This window comes from Populus euphratica, unplaced genomic scaffold (assembly GCF_000495115.2).
Source record: "Populus euphratica unplaced genomic scaffold, PopEup_1.0 scaffold150.1, whole genome shotgun sequence".
In the NCBI taxonomy this organism is placed as follows: domain Eukaryota; kingdom Viridiplantae; phylum Streptophyta; class Magnoliopsida; order Malpighiales; family Salicaceae; genus Populus; species Populus euphratica.
This window is the reverse complement of record NW_011499998.1, coordinates 122,312-136,404: the sequence shown is the minus strand read 5'-3', so window position 1 is coordinate 136,404 and position 14,093 is coordinate 122,312. Positions and strand designations below refer to the sequence as shown.

The 14,093-nt window shown below is 32.6% G+C and overlaps 2 protein-coding genes across 7 annotated transcripts in view; both read left to right on the top strand.

Moving 5' to 3' along the window:
* Positions 1 to 5,725: 5,725 nt before the first annotated feature.
* LOC105140714 (protein bem46) lies at positions 5,726 to 9,468 on the top strand. Of its 2 annotated transcripts, none has more exons than XM_011047656.1 (8): positions 5,726 to 6,189; positions 6,412 to 6,447; positions 6,565 to 6,643; positions 6,745 to 6,799; positions 6,900 to 7,016; positions 7,601 to 7,765; positions 8,162 to 8,405; positions 8,774 to 9,459. In XM_011047656.1, the coding sequence occupies exons 1-8, from the start codon at positions 5,952 to 5,954 to the stop codon at positions 8,821 to 8,823; spliced, it is 984 nt and encodes a 327-aa protein (XP_011045958.1). In that variant the 5' UTR covers positions 5,726 to 5,951; the 3' UTR covers positions 8,824 to 9,459. The 2 variants fall into 2 exon arrangements, with proteins under 2 accessions (XP_011045958.1, XP_011045959.1); XM_011047657.1 differs by having other exon boundaries at positions 5,727 to 6,189; positions 9,033 to 9,468.
* A 712-nt stretch (positions 9,469 to 10,180) lies between these two features.
* LOC105140713 (PHD finger protein ALFIN-LIKE 4) overlaps positions 10,181 to 14,093 on the top strand; it is a 5,792-nt gene continuing 1,879 nt past the window's right edge. The window contains exons 1-5 of one of the 5 annotated variants that reach the window (XR_845225.1): positions 10,181 to 10,648; positions 11,015 to 11,141; positions 11,255 to 11,287; positions 12,448 to 12,676; positions 13,618 to 13,753. Coding sequence is in view for 1 of the 5 variants with exons in the window: in XM_011047655.1 (XP_011045957.1) it covers positions 11,045 to 11,141; positions 11,255 to 11,287; positions 12,448 to 12,676; positions 13,618 to 13,753 (495 nt within the window). In the remaining 4 variants the exon portion in view is untranslated. Of the gene's footprint in view, positions 10,649 to 10,695; positions 11,142 to 11,254; positions 11,288 to 12,447; positions 12,677 to 13,617; positions 13,754 to 14,093 lie in introns of those variants that run through there. The other 4 variants (XR_845226.1, XM_011047655.1, XR_845224.1 and 1 more) reach the window with 4 other exon arrangements.

Below are 14,093 nucleotides of genomic sequence, written 5' to 3'. Positions count from 1 at the left end.
TTCCTATATAATTTTTTTTAATTTCTCTTGTTAGTCATTTAATTCAAGTGGTTGCATTTTTCATTAAGATGGAAAAATTAGTAGAGGTTGTTTGCCAAACACATTATTAACTAAAAATCATAGGATTAATTTTTTTTTTAAGATCGTGTTTACCAAACACGCTTTAAAAACAAAATATTGCACCTTTTCTTTAGTAGATTTTTGATGCACCATACACGCTCTTAAAAAAATGATAAGCTCGGTCCAACCATGTGGGGTGGGTTTCCTAGCCTAGACCCAAAGCCCAGAAACAAATCCTAAAATTAATACGAAAGTTATGAAGATTAAAAGGCAAAAAAAATTTGAAATCGTTGAAGAACATGAAGAAAAAGCAAAGAACCCAGAAACTAAATCAATAATATAGACCAAATTTCACCAAGTGAAAGGTATAGAGAGATAAAGTATGGAAGATCAATAAAGAATATCTAAATGGAAAGACATGTTGTATATTTCATGAATCGAACCCAACAGCTTCTAATCTTAACTCAGGTGTTCAAAGTTGTCAAAGATCAATTGATTCAATTAATAAACAATTAATGAACAAATTAATAGTAAAGAACACTCATATATGAGTATAAGCTTTAATCAAAGCATACAAGATGGACTAAAATTATAGCTTTTAAGAAATAAAAAATAACAGCTATGAACATCCAACCTAAATTCAGAAAAAACCATTAAATTATGTAGAAAAACCTTATACCTAGAAACTAACCTAAACCAAAGAAGCATAACATAAACCTATTAAAACTAACATAGGCATGCCTAACCTGACCTATTTAAACTATAAAAACCTTAAAGAAATAAGAAGAAAAAAAAATTAACATAGTAGTCCAACCAGATCATATCCTAGAATTTTCTAGTAATGCATTTTCATTAACAAAAACACTATTACATCAATTTTGATACATTTTTTTTTTATCATCTTCAACATGTACAAAAGATGTGATAACCCTAACATTATATCAAAGAGTAAAATAAGATTACAATCTAATTATAACAAACACTAATGCATTAAATCGAAACAAAACCAAGTGATCAACCTAAATCTCAAAATACTAAAATTGACATTTAAATATGCTAGCTTCATCATATCAACAATCTTAAATCATTAAATCATGCATTTAAATATATCTTAAACATACATTCCAAAATATGCATATTGACTTAAAACATGATTAGATATATTAAAACAAAAATATTGTCCATTAAACTACAACTAATCATAATAGATGCATAGTAAACATTTGGATAAGAACTTGAAAATTATTAAAAGAGGGGGGTATGCTTATTGAGGTATACCTCCTCATTAAAGATAGGTGTGTACTAGTCGATTGTTGAAACCACTAAAATATAATTCTGACTTAACTATCACAAACAAAATAAATTTATAGTATGATCATGAAAACTAGGTTGCACCTAAGAAAAGTTTTGTTTAATCTTCCTATAATATACTGAAATGAGAAAGAATAGGGGATTTGAATGAAAAATTCAAGAAACAACAATTCCAAAAATAATAAATTGATATGTCGTTAACTTAGTTCAAGGGTCCACATATTCATTCTTATAAATTTGTTGATCATCAAAGTAAAATTCCATATATTCATTCTTATAAATTTATTGATCATCAAAGTAAAATAAATATTATTTCACGTCAAGTAAATATATTTGATATCCCTTAAAGCGGAGGAAAATCAATGAAATTACGAGTACATTTATTAGGAAAAACTTTATAATTAATTTCTTACCACTAAGTGAATGTAATATTGAAAGCAATTTTCATTCAATCGGCAGTAGTTATAGGAATAAAATCTGTGGATTTTTCTAAGTAAACATTCAAAAGCTTGACAATTTAACTTGGTTTATTTTTTTTAATAAATAAAGATGAGAGTTATAACAATGAAATTAATTATTTTGCTTCTTGCTCTAGTGCCTAACAATAATTACAGATTGAAAAAAACTAGAGAGCATACATGTCATCTCAAAACAATTCAATAAGTTTGAATAACAATTAATAGCATAATTTTGAATTAAAAAAAAATAAATACTCGAATCTGAAAGAATTACAATGATAACATTGCTTCTCAGAATTTGTTAACAGAGATGGTGTATCTCTTTTGAACCGAATTCAAAAGTTTAGTTCATAGTTGCTAGAAAATTGACAGTTGCTAGAAAATTGACAAAAGCATAAAAAAAAGAAATATTTTTTGAATCCTCTTTTAGCTATGTTCTACTCTATTTATCCTACTCCTTGCCAAATTTCTTTAGGATTATTAGGCTAATTAGAAGTATTAATATTACTTAATTCTTTAATTCTTTGTCTGGTCTTTAAGGTTGGATAAATCTCTTAGAATTTGTGTTGAAAACTGATTCTATTGCTATCACAACTTTGTTGTAATTCCAACTATGTTGCAACTAGACTTTGTTTCTAACTTGGTTTCTTGTAATATTTGACCATTTTAGTTATATTAATTTATTCATGGCATGTTGGAGGCTTGATTTGCATCTTTCTTGGGTCTTAAAGCCCATCATTTTTATGTCAGACTCTCAGTTGTAGTGGGATGCTCAACACCGTTAGTTTTCTAATCAGATCAGGAGACCCATCTCATCCTTCAAATTGCGTTTGGAGTTTGGCCTTTAAAATGATTTTATCTTACTTGGAGTCCTTCATGAAAGTTTTTATAAATGAACTCCTTGTCAAGGGACATGATACTTTTTTTCTGTAGATGGGTCTAATGTTTTTGTGATCTATTTGTTTTGATTCAAAAATAAAGATTTGAAAAGAGGTTTTATGGATGGCTATATGAGTTTTTTCTTAAATTAAAGAAGAGGTGGCTTGGGTTTGGGGTTTTTTTCCACAAGAATAGTTTTTTCTTTCATAAATAAAAAAAAAAAGTAAAAGTGAAAGAAAAGTAAAATCAATAACAATTAAGGTTATAAAGAAAACATCCCTTTATCTCCACCATTATATAAAAAACCTTTCATATCTCCACACATCTCAAGAGGACTATTTAAATACAATATTGAAAGTTAATCTTCTTTTCGTTCCCTAAGTCAAACCTTATTTCCATTAAAAAAAAAAGACACATGGACTTAAGGATCCCAACAATGTCTTGAGAGGTGCACACAATATTATAGAAAAGATAAAAAATGGCCTCATATACTATTGGTAAAGGCTTTTTAAAATCTGTATATGAGACCTAAAGATTTGGGGGGTTACTGAAAGATCAATATTTATTATTATTTTGTTTGTGTGGGACTATCTTTCACATGTATGGATAAATAGAGGGTTATTACTTATTATTTTTAGACTCATTCAAGCACTAAGCCTATACATGTACGGGTTTGACGAGCTATCAAACCCACCATTTTTTAGCTCAACCAAATACTAAGCCTAAACGTGTATGAGCCTGGCAAGCTATTAAACCCACCATCTCCTAATGTCTATAAATCTAGAAATCTACCAGATCTACCGACGCTAGACCTATGCTCTCTTTAACTCCATAACTATGGGTCAAAAATATTTTATCATAACTAGTTGGAGATATTTCAACCCTAATGAGTCAGAGATATTTCTATCCTGATGAGTCATAAATATTTTCTACACTAACAAGACAAAGATATCTTATCTTGATATGTAAATTTTTTTTTATCTGAACAAGACAGATATTTTGCTAATACGTTAGGAGAGACCTCAGGAATTATAAAAAAAAAAAAGAAAAAGATAACATTTCTTCATATTTATTTTTTTACTCTTTATTTTTCAATCGTAGATATACCTTTGTCTTGTTAATGTAGAAAAGATTTATGACTCATCAGGATAGAACTATCTCTGACTCATCACGGTTGAAATATCTCTAACTAGTTATGATAAAATAAAAAAAGAAGATATATCTTAAAAAGCTATTTTTTCAAAAGTATAATTGATATCCCTTTGAACTGACACTAATTTAATTGTTAAAGAATCCCCAAATAAAAAGCTACAAATATGATCTACCAGCCACTTTGCCAAAAAAAGATGGATCATATTGCTGGAACCATAATATTAACAACCTTATCTTAAACCTCAACTTGGTCTTGAAGCCCATGGGAGAGAAACAGACTTCAACACACCTATGTCAAAATATTATTTTTAAGTCAAAAGTTCAAACACTAGTATTAGTAGTAATATAAAACAATTTTGGGATTTTAACTAATATTTTAAAAATCTAGGTTGATAAAATTCTTTGATATAATATTAAAATTCTAAAATCTCATAAATTTTATTCTTCTAATTATAATTAAATATATAAAAAAAATCAATTAGTGTTGGTTTCAAGCCTTTAAGTTAAGATAGTATTTTGAAAAATAATTTTATATTACTCGCATCAATGGTGGAGCCATATAAGGGCAAAAAAGGACAATTGACCCCTTATATCCCTTTTTATTAAAATATTTCTTATATTAAAATATTAATATAATAGCTAAACCGATAAAACTGTTATGTAATTATTATTTGTTCATATATTTTTAACCATTGTTATTAAATTTTACTGGGTTGAGTAAGTCAATTCAACGATTCTCCAATATATAGCCTAACTCGAGATAAGTTATTATTGAATTGGATTGAAAATTGATCAGTTCAAATTTAGGTAACTTCAAAAATAAACCTATAATCTAATTGATCTAACCAAATACAATTGAGAACCAATTAAGAGTCTATTTGTTTGCGTGGTTGTTTTTGCATTTGAAGCAACCATAACAAAACAAACATATGGTAATGCTCAAAAAGTAATTTTTTTATTAGTAGGGCCCACCATCAATTGTGGTTGTGCCACAAGTTTACAAGAAGCAACCCTTAGCTATTTCTTGTGATGAGAAAACTCATGAACAGTGGAGCATAGCTCCACTGTTTATGGGTTTTCTTCAATGAACAATAGAGCATGTCTCCACTATTTACGTGAACAGTGAAGATATTCTTCATTGTTTTAACCATACCGGTTCGGTTAAAAGTTAAAACTATATTGAATCAGGTTCGACCCAACAAAATAAAAAAAAATATTTTTAATTGTATTTTATTTGAAAAACTAGCGTTAAATATTATTCAATAATACTACATAAATTAAACGAAGATTGCTTGATGATGTAATATTTGTAGAATTTGATCATAATCCCAATTTTATTCCTAATTATATTTTACCTTATATTGTTGCGCTCTTAAGAAATTTATGAAAACTATGGTCCTTATTGGATGTATTTCATACATGATGGAATTGTAAATAGTTTAATAGAATAATAAAAAATATTTTATATAAAATATTATTTAACTCATGATAGAATAATAATAGTAGTTAAATTTACAATATTTAAATTAAAAATCATCAATATTAATATATATATATTTAAATTATTTTATAACTTCAATTTTAAAAGCATTCTTAATTAAACATATTAAACTATTTTTTATTCAACTTTAATTTAAATCATAATTTTAATAAAATATATATGTTTTAAACCAACTTCAATAATTTTATTTTTAAAATTTTTTTCAAAACAAAATTAATTCATTTTTTTAAGACTTTTTATCCAAATAACATCATTTCTTTTAAAAGTCCAGAACAACTTGTTCTGATAAAGATGCAGCTTGACTTGGGAATTGACTCAACCACCCAGCTACCCGAGCCTTGAATCGGGTTAAATCTCAGGGAGGTCTAGGTCTGACTCTGACACCTGTGCACCCACATTCTCCAACACATTCCTTCCACCCCAAGATCCAAAGAAAAATGGACAGATAGATTCACCCAACACAAACATCAATGTTTTTATTTGTTTTTCTATTTCAAATCAAATCGTAAACAAACAGCTCCTCACGGTCACCGCAAGAGAGAGAGAGAGTGAAGACTGTTAAATCAAAACGATAAGAGCAACAGTAGGAAATGGTGTCGTACGTGGGTGTGTTGCTGTACGGAGTAGGAGGCATAGTGGTAGCAGGGATGGCTTTGCTTGTAGCCTTTCAAGAGAAGCTTGTCTACGTCCCGGTGTTACCCGGTCTCACTAAATCCTACTCGGTCACTCCTGCCCGACTCCGTCTCCTTTACGAGGACGTTTGGCTCCGATCCTCCGATGGCGTCCGTCTTCACGCGTGGTTCATTAAAGCACTCCCTGAACGCCGAGGTCATCACTACAATTATTTTCGGTCATTCATTTATTTCTTAAATCTCAGCTAGGGTTTAAATAGGCGGACATGAAATTGGAATTTGATTTAGAGTAAAGGATTATTATTTTTTAAATTTAATTGGGATTAGGTTTAGTTTAAATTTGAACGTGTCATTTCTTTAGTTGCGTTCCTGATAGTATAAATTCCGAGCTCAGAAATTAGTTATGATGGTTTTGCAGGTCCGACTGTCCTATTTTTCCAAGAGAATGCTGGAAGTATCCTTGCCATGATTCACCATTATAAATATTTGTCCTGTATTGGGTTCATTCAGCTTTAAGTTTTTTTTACTTATTAGCTCCCTGAAACTAGAGGCCTTAACTATTAACCTTCAGACATTGCCCATCGTCTTGAAATGGTTCGCATAATGATTCAGAGGTTGCAGTGCAATGTGTTCATGCTTTCATATCGAGGGTATGCATTTGCTAACCATTTTTCCTTTTGTTTATATTTCTGTATTCTTTCTGCTTGTCTGATTGAAAACAAATGCTTCGTCATTTCTTTTATCTAAACAGTTATGGAGCAAGTGATGGATATCCTTCGCAGCACGGGATCACAAAAGATGCTCAGGTGTTGTTCTCTAGGCCCTGCCATCTTTATCTCCCAATGGTTACATGCGTAGACTATAGCTTTGTTCTCAGTCCTTGTATGCTTTTCTTTCTTTGGGTAGGCTGCTTTGGACCATCTTTCACAGAGGACTGACATTGACACATCTAGAATAGTTGTGTTTGGGCGGTCACTTGGGGGTGCAGTTGGGGCTCTTCTCACAAAAAACAATCCTGATAAGGTATTGCTCCAGATAATTCTATTAGTACCATATGCTGTTTATTTATGTAGTTTAAAATCTTGTTTATGTTTTTTCCTGAATAATTGAACAAGCTTTTACTAATCATGTCATGCGGTTTCATGTATTTATGTAGTTTTAAATCACTCGTATTGTGCTTTTAGGTTCTCATAAATTTTGATGATACAGTCTCTTTTGTATTCATCTTGTTGCAGATGCTCTTGTGATGGCTAGGACAGCTCTTTATTCTTCTCTTTGTATTTTGCTTTCATCTTGCATTTCTTTCCAGTTTAAAATATGATAATCTTGATATGCTATACCTTCATTTTCTTTTTCTCCCAACTATTCGTTTCATCGACATGAAAGAAACCAAATAAAGAAGGTGATTTGTCCAAGCTCACTGCAATCCAATTTGTACACATACTAGTTACTATTTATCTTTGTTACTGTTTATTGGAGTTATTGGAATTTATTCACTTTCCATTTTGGAGGTCCTCAGACTATATTTGTGAGTATTAATTTGTTTTCACCCCCTTTTTTTTTTCTTGTGTGTTCATCGTCATCTTTTATCCGGTCTATCCTTTCAGGTTGCTGCATTGATCCTGGAAAACACTTTTACATCCATTCTGGACATGGCTGGAGTTATACTGCCCTTCCTAAAGTGGTTTATTGGAGGCACGAGTTCAAAAGGGCCTAAACTTCTTAATTTTCTTGTACGTTCTCCATGGAGTACCATTGACGTTGTTGGCCAGGTGAGGTTAAATGTCAGTGGAATCTCATGCTTTTCATTATTGACTATTTATGAATGCAAAGCATTTGTGCATGTGAAAACGAGTGGAAGACCATGTCTCAATCATTTGTTGCCACCCATAGGACATCATCTATATCTTCTATTATTTGAGAATATATATTTGGAGTTATAGGCTGGATGTGTCCCCTGCTTCTCTTTGGTTTGTGGAAGAATTAAAGTGCATGTGCCGATCCTGTATGATTTGCTTATATAACACAGGTTGTTGAAGTTGAACTAGCTATTTTCAGAATTGCGTTTCTGGAAATGGCAATTACAGTGCGGTGACTCTTTTCTACCTTTTGTTTTATGTAATTTCCTCTTTCGATGTGTCACTGTTGGATTGACCTTCTTAATGCAGATTAAGCAGCCAATTCTTTTCCTTTCTGGATTGCAAGATGAAATGGTTCCTCCATTCCATATGCAAATGCTCTATGGTAAAGCAGCTGCTCATAATAGAGAGTGCGTCTTTGTGGATTTTCCTAATGGCATGCATATGGACACTTGGCTTGCTGGTGGTGATCACTACTGGAGAACTACTCAGCAGTTTCTTGAAAAGCATGTTCCAGAGATAAAGGAACATGATTCATCCCATGATGACAAAGGTGATTCATTTTCTTGAAATCATATGAAATTATGTTTGGGAAAAATCCCCTTTCACATAATAGCTGAAGAAAAAACTGGGATCTGATTATATTTGATGGGATGGACTTTGCCCCTGGATTTGGGTTTTTCCAGTCTTCTTCTTCTTCTACACCATTTAATGTTTACTTTTGCATGACCCATGGTTTGGATTTTTAGCCTTCATGAGAGAGCCTGCAAAACCCCTTTAGCTTGTCCTTTTTTGTTGCACTTGATGACCATTACAGCTAATTTCTTGTAGACAAAAGATGATCTGTCAGTTTTGAAGCTCTATACTTTGATGGTCCGATAAGCTTGTATTCAATTGATAAAGTCTTTTTTTCCGCTGCAGGCACCTTCATTGTATATGAAGACACTGTTTCCCTGAGAAAAACCACCTGATGCTTATCCTTTACAGGCTGTTTTATGTCGTGTTACCTCGTCTTTTACATTTCTATGTTATTATCACTTCATACCTGTCTTATGATAGATGTGGAATAACCAGCTCTAGAATCTGAGTTACGGTGAAGATTCTTATCACTGCTGTGTTGGCCCAAGCTCAATACTCTCTACTCACTCCTTGTTGAAGATTTTTATATTTCTGCTTCCAGATACTGAGGGGAGGTGACTTCATTTAGAATTTTGAGATGTTATAAATTGGCTCAGGGCAGCACCTCGAACTCAAAAGTATTGTTACCTCTACTCTGTTTTTTCCGTGAAGTTGCAGGGAGTAAAAGCACTTTGTGGGTTTGCTCACTGAATAGTGAAATCAGTCCAAGGCATTCTGGTTTTCTCAGAGAATTTTTGTTGGTCTCACAAGGCCTCAGCAGATGTTCAGAAAATATGAATGCCCACCGGTATAGCGTACACCATCTTGATATAAATCTCCTTAGCTAGTAAACTCCTCCGACCTGCTGTGATTGTATGAAATAAGAAGCCTCAGAAAATTGAAATAAATTATCGGAGTTCAGATGCTGGACTGGTTGTATGTTTCCACAAATCTAGGTGTTCTCAAGTTTCCTCAATGCTAATTATTTATATTGTTTGCAGGCACCTATCTTAACCTGCGCGCTTAATCACTAGTTTAAGGTTCTTCGCTAAAGGTCGATCTATAAAGCGCCAATGAGACTAGTTTATTAGTAGTAGTTTATCATTCTTTTATGAACTTTAATTATGGTTAATTAAGAACTTTTATGGCATTGCATTGGTTCTATTTTAAGTTAATTAAAATAATATATGTATCTATATATATATATATAATATTTATTTTTGATATAACTTATTAAAACCATTCAAAAAAATTAATTAAAAAAATAAAAAAGTTTTAAACACATTTTTGAAATAAAAAAAACAAACAAACATTTCTCTCAAACACAAGATCTATAATGTGGAAGTCCATGGGGGCAGGTTAATATCGCGGCAACTATAATAGAGTCAGCCGTCGGTGCCACCAGAACAGCATAGCCATGGTTGTTGATACCATTATAGTAACTTTTTAGAAAAAATATATTAAAAAATTATTTTTTATTTTAAAAAATTAATTTTTGATATGGTATATAAAAAAATAAAAAAATAAAAAAAATTAAAACGGAAAACAAAACTGTATGTTTTCTAAAGAGCAAACAATCATACACGTGTATGACAGGTACGCGATCTTCAATCACCGTAAAGCAAGATGGCTCTTGATTGAGATATCGTACTCTTCTCGCTCTTTGATTCCCATCTTAATTCACAGGTGAGAGAGAGAGAGAGAGAGAGACAGAGAGAGAGAGTAGTCCATCAAAGCACAGGGATTAGAAAACCACTCCAGCTCACTTCAGCATCACCATTCAATTCTGGATTTGGATTCAAGAAATCTGTGTGCCCGAGGCTGTGTCTGTGAGCTGTGTGAGCCCAAAAACATCACATCATGGATCCTTCAGCCGAGGACCGAATGCGACGTGGATAACGAGAGTCTCTATCATCCACGTCAAACTTGTTTTTTTTTTTTAATTGATTTATAAATTTCGGATACTCGTGGGCTGCAGAGAAAGGCAGACAGGATCTAGTTTATACTTTATACTGAACTCGGCTGGAGGATTCACCTCAGTTAGATGTCTCAAAAGCTAGCTTAAAATCTGATTTGAAGGATGGAAGAACACCCTCCCAGTCTCAGATGATGATGATTGCCAAAGAAATATTAAAAACAACTACTTGAGCTGGAGCAAGGAAGCAAACAACAAATTGGGTGGGACCTTGAGTTTTTTCTTTCTCTTTAATCACAGATAGGACCTATACAGTTAGAGTCCTGTTTGAAATCCTTTTTTAAAATTCAAGGAATTCCCCATCACTTGACCAGAAGATTATTAGTCATCGGGACTTTCTTTCTTTCTTTATTTATTTATTTTTATTGTTTGAGGCCTGTCCCTGTCTCCACTCTCCTGCTTCTGCTACCAAGTACTGAGAAAAAAGAAAAGAAAAAAAAAGTAACTTCTTTTTTGGTTTCTTCATAAATATAAATACCCCTCCAAAACAAGATAGATTTCCTTTATTATCTCTCTTCTCTCTCTTTTATAATAATTACATTATTTTATTTATCTTGGTCTCTCTGCAGCACAATTGTTTGTTTGAATTGTACGGAAAAATGGACGGAGGCGCCCAGTACAACCCCCGAACTGTAGAGGAGGTTTTCAGGGATCTTAAAGGCCGTAGAGCTGGAATGATCAAAGCCCTAACTACTGGTACTGCTATCTCTCTCTCTCTCTCTCTCAATTCTCTTTTCGGATTTTGATTTCGCATTGTGAGTTATGTTACGTCTGTTTGTGGTGGTTTTTCTTCTTCTTTTTTTTGGCAGATGTAGAAGAATTTTATCAGCAGTGTGATCCTGGTTAGGGTTCTTTTATCTTTCTACCACGCTTTTTAATTTTTTTTCATTTCTTGGTGGTGTTCTGTTGTTTGAATTTTTGTATATTAAAAACTCTATTAGGAGTAAAGTTCAACTGATTAATAAAAGCATTGCTATTTTTTGAAAAAAATAAAAAAACTGGTTAGTGCGGCTTTAAGCTTAAACTCTTCTTCTTCTTCTTCTTTTTTACGATGTGTTCTCCTTCACTTATTTTCGGCTTCGCACTTGAGATTTAAGTTATTCTTTTCAAACAGTTATTGAAGTTACTTGATTGTTAAGAAGGAGAAATACTACATGCATTTTCCATAAGCTACGTTTCCAGCCTCCACAATCTTGAGTTGGGGACAGAGATGTGTTTTCTTCAAAAATTCAAGCAAACTTTGTTTAGGGATCCTTGAGCGAATCATTTTCTGTTGTGCATGGAAACATTTGGCATTGATCTGGGTGGATTCTTCTATTTGTGTCGAGATGAGTTCTATTTGCTATATTTCTGTGAGTTTTTTTCAACTCCTACTTACACTCCACTTGTTTGTTATGATTTGAAATATCGATATGCTGGATTTTGTATTATTTATGGTCTCAGATTTTAAATCCAGTGGTTGTCTAAAACAAGTTGAAATTTATACCACCTTAGAAGTATGCTTGATTTGGTTTCAAACCACAGAAAAATTAACTTTGGACGTAGAACTCAAACAATCTTTTATATTTGTTCTTACGATTATCAAGCTTCTCTATTTTCATTCATTTGGTTCTGCTAATTAACTTTTCTTGACGTCTATAACAAAGTCAAGGGTGATAATTAGGAGCTTTATTTTTCTTACGTTTCAGTGTGGCGTTTCTGTATAATTCCTTGTACGCCTTCTATTTGCAGCTTAAGGAGGAACTGCACCTTATCACTTCCAATAGCATTTGCACCTTCCAGCATCTGTGATTGCATTTGAATTTTTGAGATGGATGCTGATATTACTGTTTCTGTTGTGATCTTTGTTTGCCGATTGATTTGGATAGCTTGCAAAAGAGAAAAATAGAGTTATAAACTTATTGCCTCTTATTTTATTTTTAATCATAGTTATAGTCTCTCACTTCATTTTAACGGTGGATGATGTTCAAATATACATGTAACTAACTAGTGTGCCCTACAGAGAAGGAGAATCTTTGCCTGTATGGGTTCCCTAATGAACACTGGGAAGTCAATTTACCTGCTGAGGAAGTGCCTCCCGAACTCCCAGAGCCTGCACTTGGAATTAACTTTGCCAGAGATGGGATGCAAGAAAAAGACTGGCTCTCTCTAGTTGCTGTTCATAGTGACGCGTGGTTGCTTGCTGTGGCTTTCTACTTTGGCTCTAGATTTGGTTTTGATAAAACTGATAGGCAAGTCCCCCGCCCCCCCTCTCCTGCTTCCAACATTGGTGTTTCAATGTCTTACATAAAAGAATATTTTGTTCTTTCTAGTTATTTAGTTATCCAAAAAAAAAAAAAAAGGGGATCAGATGTCCGTGCACTTTCATAGTTGTGCTCACAATGTCTGTTATGTTCTTCATGTTGTAATTTAACTGAAGCTTAGGATTTGGCTTCTTGTTGGGAATTTAAATCACCCCAGATCCAGTTTATGGAGATTCTTAATAACATTTTTCTCAGAGCCCACAATTTAATGTTTGTGACATTATGAATAGAAGAGAAAAGGGTATGTAATTAAGAATGATCAGCTATTTGTTTTATGGTCTTATCTGATTTCAAGGTCTGATAGGTTGAGAAATGCTCATATTATTTATCAAAATTCCAAAGTAATTATTTATTTGCAAGAAAATTGTTTTTACATTTTTTTATTACAATTGATTTAAATTGTAGAAGTTAGAAACTAAATTCATAACAACCAAGTTAATGCTGCATACCAATATCTGTTATATACTGATGCCTCTACCTTTTTTAATAGCAGTATTGTGAAGTACAGATTTTTAACAGAGATTTGTTTCTTGATGCTGTTCTAAATGAAAAGACCTTTTCTCCTGTCACTTTAATACAAGATGTATAAGCTTGTTGCGTGATAAAGTAGTTTGTGTTTTTAACTCTTTGATGGCCTCATCTTGGTGAGACTGCTGCTAAAAGCGATGAAACAACAGTTGCATCAACAAGATTTTTTTTCCTCTTGATATTAGCTCTCTCTGCTTGAAAGATTTTCATGGTGGAGCATAGAAACTTGCCTCTCTAGTGTTGTGTTTGTTTCTTCTTTGCAATGCCTGTTTGCCAGCTGATGTGAATAATTTGTCTATCAACTTTCATTTCCCAATCATATAATGCAAGTTGTGACACAGGAAACGTCTTTTCACTATGATAAATGATCTCCCAACAATATTTGAGATTGTAACCGGAGCTGTGAAGAAAGAAGCAAAGGAGAAATCATCCATCTCAAATCATAGCAGTAACAAGTCCAAGTCAAACTCAAAAGGGGTAAAATTACTTCTTCTTTTTTTTTCTTGATTGATTAAATGATTTGGGAATATCAGCTACACCATGTAATTCCTTCAACTGCTGAATTTAAATGGATATATTATTTTTAGCCTCTGATAAGAGGATTGACTAAAATTTAATCTTTGGTTCCCAACGTTACATTTTTCAAGGACTCAATTATCAAATTTAAAAGGTTCTGTTTAACAGTGACCAATTGTGCAAGCCATGACATCCCCGAAGTTAGAAAAAGTCTTCATTTTAGAAATCCTAAAAATGTAAGAGTCGTTGAATATAAACTTGAATTTAAGGTTTGTTTCATAAACCCAACCCCCCCCCCCCC

What these genes read in the sequence shown, in the direction of transcription:
- LOC105140714 (XM_011047656.1), top strand. Translation starts at nt 5,952, where the DNA reads ATGGTGTCGTACGTGGGTGTGTTGCTGTACGGAGTAGGAGGCATAGTG. An exon ending in TTCATGCTTTCATATCGAGG is followed by an intron (nt 6,644 to 6,744) that starts GTATGCATTTGC and finishes TTATCTAAACAG; the next exon opens with TTATGGAGCAAGTGATGGAT. An exon ending in TTCATCCCATGATGACAAAG is followed by an intron (nt 8,406 to 8,773) that starts GTGATTCATTTT and finishes TTTCCGCTGCAG; the next exon opens with GCACCTTCATTGTATATGAA.